We start from the raw sequence: 14692 nt of genomic DNA on the forward strand, positions 1-14692 counted from the left end.
TTTCAACGACTATCACTATTCTACTCCGTAATTAACTTCTCAACTTGTATATTCCGTGTAGATACAAATATTCTTCCACATGTTAAGTGTAGACTACATTATTTGTACAAGTATACCCACCACACCACTTATGGACTGAACATACATTAACCACGTTTTTTTCTTCTCATATATATATATATATATATTTGTGTCTTTATCTGATTCTTGGACAGCAAAGTCCACACGCGTCAACTTTCTTTCTTTGAACCTTGGTTTTGGGACAGTGTAGTGACCATTGCAGAAGAAGCAGTGATGTCAAACTCAGAGCTACCTCGTACTTTATTTGGAATTTCTCTCTCTCACAGACCCAAATGGCAACAATTCCTCATTGTTCTTCTGGTTTCTTCTTTGGATATCTAGTTAATGGCATATGTAACGTAAGATGTATATATATAGTATAGACACATGTGCATATACTTAGCTGGTTAATTTTCTTCGGTAAACGGTTAAAGTTGTTTTGTTGTTGTTTGTCATTATCTGTTTTCTCTAGTTTTGCATGTAAAGGTGAGTGGTTAGATGATTAATCATGCTTTTGGACTTCTCATTGGAAATTTCGGCTTCAATTGTACAATTTCTGCCCGTAACTTAAGTCAATAATCCAATAAATAAATTGTATTTTTTGTTTGATGCCGGACTAATTTCAGTTTTCAGTTTCTGGCATGTGAAGAAGTGAAGTTATTCTTTTTCTCATGCTTCATGTATAACAAGCTTCTTCAGTTTAGGTGAATGTCACCTATCTTGTAGTATCCTGGGCTTTGATCATGGACTCCTTCTTGGAAAAACTGGCAAGAAGCAATCTTTACCCTGAACCCTCAGATCACGTGTGTGTAATGTCTGTGGTACTCAAATTAATTTCCACCCATGCATTAATGTAAAATTGTGACTTAATTGTATAATATTATACCATAATGTTCATTGTTAAGACCGTAGCCCTTGAATTCTTATTCACGAATGAATTGGGAAAGCCAACACAAAGATTCAATTCTGATTTCGTAGAGCCGGTGCTGGCTGTTGCCTGCGCGTAGGGTGTCCCCCACCCCGTCCCGGGGCGCTAAGGGGCTTTTGTTTATGGCGGCAATGTTTTGCTGACGCCTTGAATCAAGTGTTCTCCCCCATTTGCTAGTAGATTGATGGGTCGCACGCCCGGCACACATGTTTTGGCCTTGTCTTGTGTGTCCATAACGGTGACCTACCGCCGCCCCGACTGAACATACCAATAGTCACCAGATTTATATGGGCTACTGAGGAGTAAGCAATGATCTTCTTAAGATCGATCTGTCTTGGAGTGGTCAAGGAAGTATATATTATAGCAATCGCGCTTGGAGTTTAGATGAAAGAAGTGAAACAAAGTGTTGCTTCGGGAAACATGGGTATGCTTTTCTGCTCTACTGCGTGGTGGGATTGCCTCTCTTAACCCCTCCCTTGCTTTAATGGAGCTCACACAACTTTGGTAGAGTAGGAGGCCCTTATCTTTTTCTTTTAATTTCGTACTAAGTTGATCTTTTATTTTTATTCTTTTCTATTGTAAGTTCAAGTAAAGTTCTACTGTTGTTTGGGGCTGATTCATGTGTTTTTTTGCCGTAAAAAAGTATTTGACCCTTGATGATTATTTTTTAATTTTTTAACTATGAGAAGTGTAAAAGTAAAGTTGATATTGGATAAAAATAATCAGGCTGAACAACATATCTATGTATGTAAGTAAATTTCACTTGAACCCTTTATATAAAAAAACGAATATACATAGAATTTAGGTAAGTTAGTTAATTTAATTCACAGTATTATAAATTTAAATATTATTTCAAGAATAGTGATAATATTTAATGAGCGAGACAACTCATGATTAAAGAGATGATATTTTTGTCCGACAACAAATGTGGTTGCAAGTAATATGTCAATAAATGAATCCACTTTGCATAAAGAATGAATATGTATTTTTCACACAATATGTATAAAGAAAATTAACAAGTGATACATCTTAAAGTAAATTTAGGTTTCTTATAGTTAAGATCAAAACAATAAACTCCCTTGTTTCTTAGGATGGAAAAGGACTCAGGAAACATTATATATTCATGTGTTATTTTTAAATTCTTTTTGAATTTATAACTTTCATATAGAAAAAATAGAGTTGAAAATAAAAAATAAATGTTTCATCATACTTTTTTACTCCCTTCACAATGAATATATGAGTGAAAACTTATATAAACCTAAAATTACTCATACAGTTGTTATGATTTTTTTTTTTCGGAACCATTGGTATGATTTTGTGCCATAAAACTATACTCATCTTTGATAATTTTAGAGGTAGGTTATTTATTTTATAATTTATATTTTTTTTTACTTAAATATTAATAAATATGCATGAAATACATAATTTATAAAGAAATACTTGATAAGTTACTTTTATAAACTATAATACTTTTAATATATTTTATTTTATAATGATAACCTAATGAAAAAAAATTTCCAATTAATATGCTTAATTTTAAAAAATACAAATAATACTTAAAATTTTTGTTTACAATGAATTATGTATAATAAACTATTTTCTTATATTTTATATATTTAAATTATCTTCTTATATTTAATTAAATAAATCCATGCAACACACATATTTAATAGATTTTAATTTAAATAATTATAAATTTAAATTTATTATTTTTATTTTGAATTTATACCTTTGATATATGTATTATATCATTATTATTATATTTTATCTATGAGAATCATTATTATTACTTTGAGAAAAGATGAATAATGATAAATTACAATAGAGGTTAGGATTTGAAGATGATATTTGCTCAATTAAAAATATAATTAATTAATATTTTACTAAATTTTGATGTAATTATATTTAATATGATACTAAATATTTTTAAAATAATAAAATTATTTATTACATATTTTATTTTATTTAAATAATATTAAATTCAAAAAATAATACAAATATAAAAAGTTATAATTTAATGAACTTGTGCTCGCTTGGGTAAAGAAAGGTTTGATTTATATTTTATGAATAGGATCTCTAAAATTAATTAAATTGACGAATTATAGACCTAAAACATTATTAGTTCCATATATGTATAGGCATGAATGCTTGTTTGTTCTCTATTCTTTGGTTTAGCTCCATTTTTTAAATGACAAAGTGTGGAGATTATTTTAAGTTTAGGATTAACCCATGGAAGCTTATAACATCTCTCTATTATCATTAATCCATGAAAATCACTCAAACTTCATTTTGAGGTAAACCATATAGAGGGAAGATGATTTTCCATTCATGATGGATGATTTTCCATCTATGATGGTTGATGTAAAGGTTACAAAGTATTGTGTGCATCTTTTGATTAGATGAGTTCTCAAATGAATTTGATGAAGACATTTATTGAGCCTCCATTCATAGAGTGATGGAGGAATATTTGATGGCAGGCACAATTCTGCCTAGTTCTCCACACTACTACTTTTCTGCTGTTGAAGACTATATGACGATATTTAATGTAAAACTGGCCGGCTCTGGCTACCTTGCTGAGCAAACAAAATCTCCCCCAATCACACTATGAACAAACAAATAAACTTTGTACAACCATAGGAGATCTGGACTTCAATTGTATATTTTCTTGTATATTTTCTGCCAACAACTTATCAATCATCCATATAAATAAATAATTTGTAATTATTCTTGTTTACCGCATCTAAACTTCTTACTGATTTGGTAGATTATTTCAGTTATGAGGGGTACTTCACTTTCTATTCAAGGATTTGATACATGTTTCTTATTTATCTCAATGCTTCACAAGCAAGCAAATGGTAAACACATGAGAAACTTTCATGAAGCTTTTGACTACCCCATGACCAAACAAAGGGATCTGTGCTGTCACCCATTGTGTCATTTGTGGAGCTGCTGATGTAGCCATCATAAATGAAGTAAATGTTATACAATAATCAATACATCAAACCAATTAACATCGTGTGGACAAAAATTGACTTTCAATTCTTTACTGCCATCTATCCCAAAAACTAGATAGATCCCAAATTTTTACTCCCAAACAAAATATACATGTGTTATTAGTTTGAAAATTAATGTTGAAATCATAAAAAATTATATTAATTATAATTACTTTAATTAATATAATTATATATATTTTTAATCAAACTCACAATACATGACACAAATGAAATAATTTAAATCATTTAATTTTGGTCATGTGTATAGAGTAACACATGTGGAGAGAGAAATTTCTTCTTAGTTGATACTCTACTTTTAATGTAAGTTTATCCATGGGGATATGTACCTTGCCAATAGAAATTCATTTTCTATAAAAGATCTCGGTTGCCTTAGTGGGTCTTTCACATCCTTTCGCCCAATAAGTTATTGGGCATTCTTTTATGGTATCGGTATATAGAGGATTATTAATAGTGTCTCAAAAATCCATTTGGCCGTCCAGTAGTGTGATCATCATGTTTTTATTTTATTGGTACTGTAGTTGCCTTTTGGTTAAGAATTGGAACAACATTACCTATCGAGACATCTCTAACTTAGTCTTCTTTAACTTATAAAATTGATTCAATTTTGAAATAAAATAAAATAAGATGTAATGTGTATTATATGTATTTAGAAAGGATTCTTTTTTAGATGAATAATTCCGAGGAGAAAGAGAGCTAAGGGGATTGATTTTATAACTTTTAACCATGAAAATATCTTATTTTCATAAAAGAAAATTAATGAATTAAAATTAAAAACTCACCCAATTGATTATCATAATTACAAAAAATATTTCGTAAAATGTAAGATCCAGAGAAGTGTGGACTGGTCACAATCTTCAATACTCGACTTAATATCCAGACTGATATCGTATTAATATATATAAAATCAAATATGATATTTAATAATTTAATTGATTGAAAGAATATATATTCGTTTTAATCACCTTAATTAATATAAATGTGTTTCTTATCAACTAAAAAATAATCTTATAATACAGTTTAAGTTATTTTTTGATAAATTTAAAATATTATTTATATATTTAAAATATTTATTTATTATATTTAATTATACAAAAATAAATATTTTTCTTAAAAAGTACACTTAATACTAATTATAATTGTAAATATTGTGGAGGTTGCGAAGCCTGACGCATGACGCAGGAACCACAGAAGAAAACAGCCTCAATATACAAGGCGTCTCTCGTCTCGATTTACCCTAACTTCCAAGCAAGCCGGCCTCTTCCCAATTCTTTCTTTTCGTCTCCTCCCTCTCTTTCATCTCCTGATCACTCTCATTACAGATCACACCTTTTCTTCTATATTTTCAACAAGCTGCTACTCATTTTTTCTACACGCATTCATGCCATCGTTTTCCATGTATTATTATTACTACTTGAAATTTATTTCCTGGGGTTTTTTATTTGGTTAAATGTAACTTTTTTGTTTTTATCTTTTTTTTATGTTTTGAAAAGTTTTATTTTAATTATATTTTTAAAAATTTTATCTTGATTTTAAGTTTTTAAAAGTTTTATTTTAATCTTTCCTTTTGATTTTCTTTAACAAAAACATTAGTGTTTTATTAATTTTAAATAAATAATTTAAAATAGTGTGACTAAAAATTAAAGTAAGATCTAAAATTATCATTGAGATGTCATATATAAAGTTTCTCATCACCGACTAAACTTGATATTGCTATGTTAGCGTTGGATCGTCATGTGGTTATGGGATAATGTGATGGTGTGTTTGGTGGATGGATGTTGCATTGTTTAAGTTATAGTAATGATGAAGTTTGCATTGTTGACCCCACACTAATGTTATATCAAAATGAAAATTTTAAAAACATAATTGATTAAAATAAAATTTTTAATAACATAAAGGATTAAAATATAACTTTGTCAAAAAAGAAAAAAAAAGAATTTGTGTTCATTTGAACTTCTAATATGGGTATTGACTTTTGGATTTGATTTATGCCTCGTTTTAGAATTACTCTATTTAATTTGTTGAGCTAGGATGATTCAGTGTTATATATATTGGCTAGGCTTTGCTGTTTTAAAGTTTTGTTGTTTCTTTTTTGAAGAAAGTTTTGTAGTTAAATTGATACTCTATTTTTTTAATATTATTTCAGTATGTTACTTTTGTTCCTTTTTTATTGTATAACATTTTAGCTTGTTATTATTTCAGTTTGTTGCTTATGTTTCTTATTTTCTGTATAACGCTATTTTAGGGAATGTTTCTTCTACCATGTTTTCTCGTGATTTTTAGTGGTCGTTTCCATTAAAATAGATACTATTAGAAAATAAAATAAAATAAAATAAACAAGAAGAAGATACAAAATCTTAAATAAAATAAAATAATAATAATAGTAATACAACTTCACAAAATGATAAAACATGTTAACATTGTAATATAACATACAATAACTACAAAGAAAAAATAATTTAAATTAAAAGGAGAAATTTTAAATAATTTAGATTGAAGTGTTCAAATATTGTCTTTAAAGAAAAAAAAATATCTTTCATTATATTGACAGAAAAATTTGATTGTGTTTCTCTCTCAACATATGACAATCAAATTAGTTCTAAGAATATTAAGAAAAGAAATTTTAAAAAAAAAATAAAGAATTATTTTTCTACTTGTGTCTATTAACTAAAGAAAATATATATAGACATAGATTTCTTGTATCACATATAACAAACCAAATTAACCCATTAAAAGTAAAATTTAAAATATAGGAATTTCAGTATAACAAACCAAATTGACCCACTAAAAATAAAATATTATAAGATAGGAATTTCAATAAAAGATTTTAAAGCCAATATTTTAGTTTATAAAAATAAATTTAATATAAGTAATATATTTTTATTAATTTTAAATTATAAAATAAATATTTAAAATTTTAAAACGTAAAAAAAAACACTAGAAACATATTCAATGTAAGAAACTTTTCGGATTTGATCGTTATACATAATGTTTATGAACTTTTGCCCTATAAAAATATATAAATTTAATTGTTTTCAACTACACCTTGCACTACACAATTTTTTAACATTTATGCTCATTTAGATTCTAATAAGTGATTATTACTCATACATAAAGCTGTCCAAATTCGACCTCTCCGATAGAGACATTGATCTGCTGAGTGATTAGAACGAAAGACTTGTTCTCCACACGTTTAAGTAAACTCAGCTAGAGAGTAGCATTCAAGAATTTAGTACGGCTTCTGAGGCTTGTCCGAAAACATACCGCGCTAAGACTAGGACATGATAAAAAAAACACGATACTGATATGCAGTGTTCGCACATGCTTTCCATATAATCGTTTGATAAGCACGTTGGCAAATGAGTCGCGAAATAATTTGGGCATTAATGATGCTGAGGTAAAACAAATACTGGAAAAGAGTCTTCAATGTTTCCATGCAATGGTAGATAGGGTAACCCAGATGGATGATCCGGGATACTTGCTTCGCCCTTATATTATAAGGCTTAAGCAGGCTAGAGATTAGCTGAATTATATCGTGCTCAACAGGCCAGATAGGCTTTTGCTGGTCATTTTAATATGTAATGTGGTAGCTCAAAGTTATCTTAGCTATATGACATTTTCTTTAATTCCTGTTTTTCTTAACTTATGTCTGTCATGTTTCATGCAAATTGTTTAGTGGTAATTAAATTGCAAGTTTCTGTTACGAGATACTTGATACTTTCTTTCTTAGTTGAGCTTCTGAAGGCTTTGATCAGTTCTTGATTGATGCCACTTGACAAAGTTTCCTTGTACAGTGTACCAATGGATGAAGTACCATTCACATTCCTAAAATCTTCACATGATGAAGGTTCTAATTTACGGTTCTAGTTAGAAAAAATGAGTTCTTTTCTGGATACTTTTGGATAAATTCTCATAAATTCTTAGAGTCAAGAAACGAGTTAGTGATTTTGTAATCAACTATAATTTTTTCTTCCCATTGACCTGATCAGTGTTAGTGTTTTACTAAGTTCAAATTGGGAACTTATCATTTTGTGAATTTAAGTATGACTTGATCATTTACGTGGTTTAATCTTATTTAGTACTAATGTATCATATATAGTTTGATTTATTATATATGAAGTTGAAATATTAAATTATTGTTGGGTTAATAATAATATATAATGCATATCATAGTTTTAAATCCACAATCAGAATGGCGTACGTGTACACCTTAATCATTTTTTTATTGTCTGCATATTACAGTAACATTAGTTACATTTTTCCTTAATTGTCTATAATTTAAAGATTATTTTGACTTATCACACTGTAACTGTAATCACAATTTAAAACAATCATGATGCTATATATATTATTAATAGACTAATAAATTGTGTTTTGATTATGTTTGTTCATCATATATGTTTTTTAAATTAAACCACAAACTATTTACATATTACAAGGATCTTTCTTTTTCGAAACTCCTCATCCTCCAGCTTTTCTTTCAAAATACTCACCGTAATTTAAGTTTATATATTTCCTAATGAACTCTTGTCCTTGAATCATATTGCAAGAAGGATGTTGTACATTTAGTATTAGGAATGAAAAAAATTAACCATAGTTTTTGAATTCATTCAATTTATTCATTGATCAAAGTATTACAAAGTTGATGTATTTATATAAAAATAAAAAATAACTAACTTGAGTAATCAACACTAACTTACTCAAATAACTTCTAGTAACTATAACTTAGTAACCAATTAATTTACTCAAATAACTTCTAGTAACTAACTAAATTAACTTTATGTCTAATATCCCCCGCAAGCTGAAATGGATTGAAAACACTTCTAGCTTGGAGAATACAATACATCAACATTAAAGAAGAAAGAGAAGAAAAAAGAAAAAAAAATCTGAAAACATGAAATATAGCGAAACATGTCAGAAATACATTGGTCAAAATAAAAACTTTGAGAAATCTTCGACCAACTATGACGGCTTCCAAGAGTCCAAAACAAGCATCAAAGCTTGTTGGCAAAAACTTTGGTGACGAAGGACAAGAAATTGTAACCGACCCACTCGAAGAGGTACCACAATGTGGTGACATAAACGAGCATCGCAACCGCTCCACGCCAATTCATCCACAACACCACATCAGCAACTAAGTCTTTGTCGAGAACACGATGAAAGGATGAGAAACTAAGGCAATGCCAAGATTGTTAGAAGAATGAAGAATGAAGGGGTTAGAATCATCAATGGCAGCCATGGCCATGGGAGAAAAAAAAGAACTAATCAGATATCCGAAAGGTTTCCTTAAAAAATGATTCATAAGGGGGTGGTCTACCCAGTTATATAAGAACTTAATCATCAATGACATTCATGACCATGAGAGAGAGAGAAAAAAAGAACCAACTAGGCATCCGAAAGATCCCCTTAAAAAATGATGCATAAAGGGGTGTCCTACTCAGTTATATAAGAACTTAATCATCCTCGTGAACCACTCGATGTGGGACTCGCAACACGCCCCCTCGAGTCAGGATTCGGTGCCACAAAGCGAGGGCTAGCAGCACTATCCACACCACCGGACAAAACCATAAATAGCTTCAATAGAAAGCAAGAGACACGGAAGCAAAAACTTCTGATACCATATTTAGAATGAAAGAAATTAAAGATAATTTTGGAATTCATTCATTGATCAAAGTATTACAAAATTGATGTATTTATACAAAGATAGAAAATAACTAACTTGAGTAACCAACACTAACTTACTCAAATAACTTCTAGTAACTATAACTTGATGATGTTAAACCTAATGATATTGTGAAAATTAAATATTCACTTGGATGGATTCCTTAAACCAAAAGAATTGATAAGATTATTTTCTTTTGGAAAATAATATGGAATATAACAATCAAGAGGATTTTAGACTATACCATGAGCAAAAGAACTTGCATGTAGGAGTGTTTCAAATTTCAAATTCTGGTCTATGCTTGACGTACTCATTCGTGTTCTTGAATGTTTAATGTAGAAAATTTTGGATAGTACAAAAAAATTGATGAAGGTTGGAGAGAGAATGGGATGGATCAAATATGTTTTCTTTTTTATTATTTTAATTGATTCTAGCAGTTTTAAAATTCTAAAAAAATAAATTTTGAAATAAATAATAGGAGTCTTAAAAATCTTTAGAATTTACATTTTTGAGTTTAGACTTTTTAAAATTTAATGGACACTTAAGCATTCAACAGAATGAACCTCATGAAAAAAGATAAAAAATAAAAAATACCAGGGACCAACAACAACAAAAATATTAATAAAGATCAAAAATAAAATTTGATCATTTATTAGAAATCAAAACATATTTTTTAAAATTTAATAATTTTGATTTACTATATGTTATTTGATTTCATATTTGAAAATTGATTTTGGGCCTAGAATTATTTTTTTATAATTTTTCACATATTTTATCTCATGTTAAAAAATAATTAAGAACTGATTACGAGTTAAAATGATTTTAAGTAACTTTTAGATTATATTTAATTTTTTTACTTAGATTTATTCATAACTTAATTCTATAATAAAAATATCAAAATATAAATCGTATCACTTTAAAATTATTTTAACCAAAATTAATTTTATAAAATGAATTTTCTTAACACTCATTTAAATACAGATTAAACTAATCGTATTAATTGTTTAATAGAAATTACTAATTTATATGGATCTAAATGGTAATGTGACACTAATTTACTATCATAATAAATGACAGTCTTACACACGTTTTAACATGATATTGACACTTTTATTCACATAATACAATATGGTTGCCATTTTTTCTTAACTAGTCCCTATCACTTTCGATATATATGTGCAACAAATTTCTTAATCAAAATTTCCATGTTTCTTCTTTGGTGGCCGAGGCATATCTTAATTTAAGCACTCAAATTATGACCCCATAAACTAGTCAATACCCCACCCATTCAGAACCCTTCTTTAATTTGTGCACTTCATTGAACATGCATGACCGCGGTTTAAGTAATCATTAAGCCCTGAACCAACACAAGCCAATCCAAATTGCCTGCCTCCATTGAATTTTTAACATGCATATCATTGCGATTTTTTTATTTTTTTAATCCTACTTCTTTTTTGGGCTATTTTTTTCTTAATCCTATCAGTCTACATATATAATCCCTCAGTCATTGACCCACTACACCTGACAATAAATGAAATTAAAGCTCAAGTTTAAAAAACATCAATTTTTTAAAACTATTTATTTACGCAGGAAAAAATTATTTTTTAAAATCATATAAGTAACTTTTAAGTTTTAATTTTTATGCATATAAGTGTTTTACATTGTGAATTAATCATAACGGTTGATTGATATTACTTTGAGGGTAATTAGTCAAAATTAAAAAATAATATATATATATATATATATATATATATATTAAAATTTCTTAAAAAGTATTGTTTCTTCAAAATAAATTAAGCCAAATATCTTTAAAACTTATGACCCTCAAGCCGCCGCGTAAAGTGATTTACAACTTTGTTTATTTATCTCACTTTCATAACGGTACCAAATTGATTTTATATATATATATATATATATATATATATATATATATATATTTGGGAGAGAAAGAGATTTGATAACATGCTCCAAGCCTCCAACATTGAAAAGTGAATAGGTGTGCATTATCAAATAATTATAGAATTTGTTAATTTGTATTAGGGTTGGACTTACTGATTGTTCCGATTCATTTAAATTAATGTAAAGTCTGTGTTTTAAATGGATTGGATAAGTTTAATCCGTAAACTAAATGATCTTTTTTTAAAGTTGATATCTAGTTCATATAAGTTCATTCAAATAATAATTTGAAAACTATATATATATATATATATAATGGTAGAAAAAATTTGACTTTATTTTTTAAGTTAAAATATATTAACATTTTAAATATAATAAATTAATAATAATAATAATCTAAATTAAAGATCAAAATTTTAACTTAACAAATTAATAATACTTACATAGCACATAGACGAATTAAATGAATAGTGCATGAGTATGCAAGCTTAACGAATTAAATTTAAAAATTTGATATAACTATACGAATTTTAAAAAAAGGACACATTATCCGCAAGTTTAATTAACAGGTCGGTCTTGGAGCTGGGACCATATATCTAGTCCTAATTTATATATACTTATTTTTTAATTGACATATATTAGCCAGTTATAACAAAAAAAATTATATATAAAATATAATTTTTATCAATTCGTCAGTTATATTACCAAAACTAATTTAACAGCTAAATGAATATTATATGTGATTATGGCGCATGATTCCTCGGCTATTTTAAGATGTTCCGTAGATACTCCCTATATCATGAGCACAATCGGCCATACCTATGATATATAAATTCCAAAGGTTTTTAATCAAAAAAATGATAATTCCAATGGTTTTGAAAACCCCAACAAGTTCAAAAACCAAATGAAAGGAAATTTCTAAAAGACAAAACGGAACATTAGAAAAGTAGTTTATTTATATGGCCCAAAAGAGAGAAGATGATTGAATTACGTAACGTGCTCCTTTTCTTTTGCCCTCATCCCCTCTTCTAATATAACCGCCAAAACTGACCCTCTCACACCCCTCACGCACCCACCTTTTTCTTTATAATCACTTCCAATTTCAAGTCCTCTCTTCTCTCCCATATATACCCATTTTAATTTTATTTTTTTTTCTCTCAAAGTGATGATGGCTTCAAATTACCCTAGAAAGGGACTAGCCTTAACTTCTTCAAAGGCCATAGCTAATGCAGCTTCATGGTACTGTGCCTTTGTTCTCGTGGCCCTCGCGCTCCTAAGCATGTTCAAAGACAGCTCCATGCTTATTCCTAGTCAATATGCCAGCGGCCAACTATTGTCACGGCCATGCGAGGAAATCTATGTTGTCGGAGAAGGTGAGACGCTTCACACAATCAGTGACAAGTGTGGTGACCCTTTTATAGTTGAGAACAACCCTCATATCCATGACCCTGATGATGTCTTCCCTGGCCTCGTTATCAAGATTACACCCTCACTTCGTACCTAGAAATTAAGGTTGTTATATAAGGAAAAATCAATTTTCCTATCCATGTGAGAGAGAAATAACATCCTTTTCTTGTCATTACCTTCTCTCTTCTATTTTTTTTATAAAAAAAACTTTGTTCCTATCTTATCTATTGTATATATCTTCTCAAAATCAACATGAACTTGATTCTTGTGTATATCTTCTCGAAATCAACATGAACTTGATAATTGTGTATAAATTCTCAAAATCAACATGAAATTGGAACCATGTTCTATATTAACAATATTTTTCCCCCTTTTGCATAGAAAGTTTCACAGTTCATACTAGTCTTGCGTAATTACCTTTGTGGAGGGTACTTTTGGTTTTTACCAAAAACATCAGTATAATAAAATATAGTTCTTTATTTTAAGAGAGGTAGTATAGTTCTTTTTAATTTCTCAAGTATTGGCCTAAAAGTAATTAGCCTATACATTAAATATTGCGTTAATTAATTAGATTATTTTTCAGTGATAGAGAGTTTTATTTTACGCTATATTAAAATTATGAATATTCAGCAAAAAGTAATAATAACGTTATATGAACTTTCCGTAGATTTATATCAATTTATGTTACGACTTCGCTTAAGGAATTGTCGGTGGGAGCGGCTAGGTGTGCTTGATAGGTTTGTCTCACTAGCGATGAAACTTGGAACTGTAAACTGTAAATCACACATGTGATTAAATGATGGTCTAATGTTGGCAAAATTAGTAAATATTGTTTGCGGTTTGAAGAACAAGCTTCCAAAGTGTCCAGAAACGATTTTCATATATATGGCATTGGAAGTTTTGAATATACTCCTCAATTTACGAATTTTCTCTTGTAGGTCTTTATTTTTGTTTTATATGCAGTAAACTAAGCTTATATGTTTTGTGGCTATGGACTGAGGTGTTCAAGTTATCAAGCTATATCTTGGCGTTGAGTTTATCTTGATAAATATAGTAATTTGGCCTTACATAATCCCCTTGACCTTGAGAATAACCACAAATACGATTTTTCACTATATATTATTTTTAATATTTTTTTTGTTATTTGTTGAATTTTATTATGAGTTACAAAAAAAAATCATTGGTATACTTTATTAACTACTTATAAAAGAAGTGAAACTCGTATCATGCATGTTATGAGTAGGGGTGCTACAAAAATTAGTTTTAAAAAAATACGTATAACTACAACTAGTTATATAAAAATAAGTGTAAAATTATACTCAATTTTATAGTTATAGATATTTCAAATAACTTATTTTTATTTAAGAATTAGTTGTAGTTATAAAACTATAATTAATTTTATAGAAATGAATATTTCAAATAATTTATTTTTATTCATCCATAACTAGTTATATAATTAATTTTAGACATAATTTATTGTATAATTTGGTTATATAACTAGTTTGTTTATAATTAGTTATATATCCATATTTTAAAAATTAGTTATAATTATAGTTATAATATCCACTTATAATCTAGTTATTTATTAGATATGGTTATAATTATATAAATACTCAAATTATGAGCACCTTAGTTATGAGTCTTAATAAATTTCAAATAAAGAACTAAATGTGTTGCTAATATTTTTGTTAGAAGGAAACAAGTATGCGACAAAGATTTAAACAGAAC

General features: G+C 28.3%; 1 protein-coding gene across 1 annotated transcript; it reads left to right on the forward strand.

Moving 5' to 3' along the window:
* The first annotated feature begins 12447 nt into the window (after window positions 1-12447).
* LOC100815990 (uncharacterized) lies at window positions 12448-13449 on the forward strand. The gene has a single exon (XM_003528839.5). The coding sequence runs from the start codon at window positions 12723-12725 to the stop codon at window positions 13059-13061; it is 339 nt and encodes a 112-aa protein (XP_003528887.1). The 5' UTR covers window positions 12448-12722; the 3' UTR covers window positions 13062-13449.
* The last annotated feature ends 1243 nt before the right edge of the window (window positions 13450-14692 follow it).

The sequence above is a fragment of the Glycine max genome, chromosome 7 (assembly GCF_000004515.6).
Source record: "Glycine max cultivar Williams 82 chromosome 7, Glycine_max_v4.0, whole genome shotgun sequence".
Classification (NCBI taxonomy): Eukaryota; Viridiplantae; Streptophyta; class Magnoliopsida; order Fabales; family Fabaceae; genus Glycine; species Glycine max.

Coding starts and splice junctions, on each gene's coding strand:
- LOC100815990 (XM_003528839.5), top strand. CDS start 12,723: ATGATGGCTTCAAATTACCCTAGAAAGGGACTAGCCTTAACTTCTTCA.